Here is a 4,004-nt window from a genome sequence, read left to right as displayed (position 1 = left end):
GACCCCAGGTGTGCTTGCCAGCCCCATCTGCCCCTGCCCCGAAGCCGTCCCTGCCAAGCTGTGCGGTCCTGGGTGAGCTCTGCGCCTCTGCCTTCGTTTCGTGTAGATGGATGCGTTTCTTTGTAATTCCAGTGTTCTGATGACATTTAAAAGAAAAAAAATGAATTTCCTGCTGCAGGTCTTCTCTCCATGTGTCACTAAGTGAAGTTGTGCCTTCTATAGCAAAGAGAATATTTTTTACATCCTACTAACAGTAGATTTTTTTGTAGTGAACATTTTTTTGTATTTTTATTTATAAGTCTCATAAGAAAAATAGCAATGTTCAGTTGTATACCTTGAATCTGCAGTTAGAAGAGAATAAAGTTAATTCAGTTGTCTCCGGCTCGAAGTGTCGCTGTTTGTAAGAACTGGTTTGTCTTTTCTGCCTTTTCTTGGGCGGGGTCGTAGAGGAACTGAGATTTCCGTCTGCGGAGGGAGAGAAAGCTCCGGGCCCCGCATTCAGCCTCATCCATTCGTCACTTCTATGTCCTATTTACCGGCACAGACCCACTCCACGACATATTTCTCTAATACTGGTAAGGAAAACGGTGTGCACGACGCTGCTGTCACTTGACCCCGTGGCACAACGTGTGAAGCAGGCACGAGTTCATCGTTCCTTCAGCCGGTCCGGTGGCTGCGGGAGGCGGGAGCAGCTCTGGGCAGTGCCAGGGCGCCTGCCCTCGGGGAGCTGGCCGTCTGGTGGCCGTGAGGCTCCCTGGGCTTGTGTCCGCACAGCTTGCTCCGGATCACAACGGCTGATGAGTGAGTCACGGAGTCAGAACTTGCATCCAAACCTCCTGCTACCAAATTGGGTTTGTCTCTCCAGGACTCCAGAGGCAGGGCTGTCGTCTGGTCTTTATTAATAGAGACATTTTTACTTCTCAGCTTCAGCAAGTGCCACACATTTCTCAGCAAGAAGCTGCCACCCCATGTAAGGCCCCTGGGTCTGTGGCAGCCAAGCCCATGGCGAAGGGAGATGGACCGGGGAAGGCACAGGTGGGAGGTGTGCGAGCCCAGCGTCACCGCAGCAGGATGAATGCAGCCTTCCCTCCCGCAGAACTCGGGGGCACCCGCCCGCCTCCGCTCCCTGTCTCTGGGCCAAGGCGTCCTCTCGAGGCCTTCCCCTCCCTGGGGCTGGGAGCTTTGCCCTGTTGTTGAGCTAGGAAACCACTTCTGCCCAGTCCTAGGCCTGCTGGCTCCGTGCCTCTGCCCAGAGCCTCCTGCCTGCCCTGCTCCGACCACAATAACCCATCTCCTCACTAAAACCCAGGACACAGCGCTGATGGCTGCAAGCCTGGGGGGAGTGGGGGGGGGCGGGAACCAGTGCTCAGGGCCCACCTGACCTGCGTTACTGGGGGTCACTAGGAGCCATCGCTCTGCACCCTCCGGCACCACAGCCTGTGAGGGAGGCCCGGCTCTTTGCCTCACCTGCCTGCTCGGGCATGGACTGGAAGAGTGGCCTTTCATCCCCTTTGTCCCTGAGGGGCCGAGGGAACCTAATTGAGAACTGCCTGGCTGGACGCCCTTCCCAGGAACAACACAGCAGGGCGCTCTCCAGCCCTCCAGCCTGTGGCTTATCAGTCTGTCTACTTTCTTCTCTTTTCTCTCTGCTCCTCTCTCTCCTCTTCCCTTCCCTTCATCTCTCTCTTTTCCTTTCACCTCATCTTTCTTCTCTGTCTCCACTCCTTTCTCCTTCTTCCTCTTGTGAAATTTTTGTTGTCCTCTTTTTGTTTTTGCTTTTGTGTCTCTGTCTCACATTCTTGGAAACAATCCTTTGCCAAAACACATAGCAGGTTTGATTTTGAGCCCCTGTCTCCACGCCGTCCATCCATCCCTTTCTTCTCTGGTCCTGGGCACTCCCCAGGCCTCGCCCCTCCCGGGGTCTCCCCTCCCCCGCAGGCTCCCGTCCCTCCCCCACACTCCTCCCTACTTAGGCCTCCGCTTTCTCCTGACAGATGGGAGGGAGGGAGCACTGCCTCTTTAAAACAACATTTAATCGCCGTTTTCTGTTCTTGGACATCAAAGCCGGGGCTTAGGCGCTGCGCTGGGGTCGCGGTGGCGCAGGCTGGGGGGGAGAGGAGGTGCGTGAATAGGCCCCGGCTGAATGGGCTTTGTGTGGCTGCCAGGGTCTGCCTGCTTTACATGCTCTTTGACCCAGATATGATCTCATGGAGAGAAAGGGGCCCTGGCCGGGCCAGCCTGAGAACGCTCGGTGGCCCCGCTCCGTCCTTCTCCCTCCCCCGGGAGCCCTGGCCCAGCTGCCCTCTGCCCCAGCCCGCAGCCCTGGGCAGCCTCCTCCCGGACAGGACTTGCCAGAAGGGCACTCTGCTGGGGTCAGAGGAGGGGTCAGGCAGCCGGGGGAGGGGCCACATTCCTCCTGAATGTGTCTCCAAGGATATTAAGTGGGAGCCCCCTGAGCACAATGTCCCTCTGGCCAGGGCCGATTGGGTTCAGGTGGGCCGTGGGGTCGAATCCCGTCAGCCTTAACAGCTCTCCTTCCAGCCGTTCTGAGGGGCTCCCCTCTGCCCAGAGCCGGGAGCCAGCAGAGGCTTGCTGAAGGCCTGAAGGCCTGAGCACGGTGTGGCAGCAGTCCAAGGCCTGGCCTTCTCCATCCAGCTCAACATTGCCAGGCTCCCCTGGCCCCCACAGGAGGAGAGCGGGCTGGGGAGCACTGGCCGCACTGCTCTGCCTGCCCCTGTCCCAGCCTCTCCTTCCTCTGAGCAGCCAGAGGGATTCTCCGAAAATGCACACAGCGTCGTGTCAGTCCTTGGGCTAAAGGCCCGGTGGCTCCTCGTCACTCAGGATGGAATCGGAACTCCTAACGAGGCCGGCAAGACCCTTGGTGGTAGGGCCCTGTGCTCGCCGCCCCGCCTTGTCTCAGAATCACCCGCATGTCCCTTTGCCACCCCGGCTACTCTGGCCTGGACAACTGGACCACAGATGATTCTGAAGACACGGAGATCCGCCCCCCAGGGCCTTGCACATGCTGTGTCCTCTGGGGGGAACGCTGCGACTCACACACTCCCCTCCCTTCCGTCTGGCCACCTCACGTGTCGTTACTCAGGTCGCAGCTCACACCTTTCTCTGGGGAAACCTTCGCTGGCCGGAGCTGGGCGGTGCCTCCAGGCCGCACCTGCTGTTGTGCACGCATCACCTGCTTTCTCAGCTGTTGTCACTGCCTGACTGGCAGCTTCCTGCAGGCAAGAATTGTGCATTGAACGTCTTCCTGAGCTCAGAGCCTAACACGGCCGGGTATGTGGTACACACCCAGTAACCCTTTGCTGAATAAACAAATGAAAGGAGGGGATGGAGAGGGAGGGAAGGAGAGAGGCAACGCGCATCCGGGGCTGAGGTTGCAGTTACCAAGGATGGTGGAACCCGATACTCCGTGTACATGCCGTGCCCGCCCAGGCCTTGTGCACGCACATCCCCGGCTGCGGAGGCCACAGCGGAGGCTCTCCTGCTTCCCTCACATGTGTCATGTCAGTGCACAGAGACATCTGAACGGTGTTTGCCATGTGCAAAGGGAGGAGCAGCCAGCACAGGACACTGCTCCTCGCAGGCAGGGTGCTCCCTGGGCATGTCTGTGTGTGTGTGTGTGTGTGTGTGTGTGCGCGCGTGCGCGCGCATGAGTGCACGCATGCACACGGGTGCATGTGGACACCTGGTCCCCAGCCACGATGGTCTTGGCAGTCTGGGCCCACCATCCCCACTCCTGGGCCTTGGCCCTCCCGGCTGCAGGAGGGCGGGCTCCTCTCTGGGCTGTGTTTTCTGCTCTCCGGGGCGCCTCAGTGAAAGTGAACTCACTCATTTCAACCTGCCTCGAAGCCCGCAGCCCCCGCTGCGCTAATTGCCCTGTGGCTCTAAGCCGACTGCGGTGCGCGGAGCTTAAGCCCTCCTCTACTTATTTACCGACTACATTAACGGCAACGCCGCTGCTCCCGCCTGTGTGCCGGCTGGCTGCA

At 58.9% G+C, this 4,004-nt stretch overlaps 1 protein-coding gene across 1 annotated transcript in view; it reads left to right on the top strand.

Moving 5' to 3' along the window:
* The window catches only part of ZBTB16 (zinc finger and BTB domain containing 16), a 191,686-nt gene extending 191,303 nt beyond the window's left edge, over window positions 1-383 (top strand). Inside the window, exon 9 of the mRNA XM_005856826.2 lies at window positions 4-383. Within this exon, the coding sequence (XP_005856888.2) occupies window positions 4-140 (137 nt within the window). The 3' untranslated portion in view covers window positions 141-383. The remainder of the gene's footprint in view (window positions 1-3) is intronic.
* The last annotated feature ends 3,621 nt before the right edge of the window (window positions 384-4,004 follow it).

This window comes from Myotis brandtii, unplaced genomic scaffold, assembly GCF_000412655.1.
Source record: "Myotis brandtii unplaced genomic scaffold, ASM41265v1 scaffold105, whole genome shotgun sequence".
NCBI lineage: Eukaryota > Metazoa > Chordata > Mammalia > Chiroptera > Vespertilionidae > Myotis > Myotis brandtii.
The sequence above is the reverse complement of the archived record's forward strand: the minus strand, read 5'-3'. Positions and strand labels throughout refer to the sequence as shown.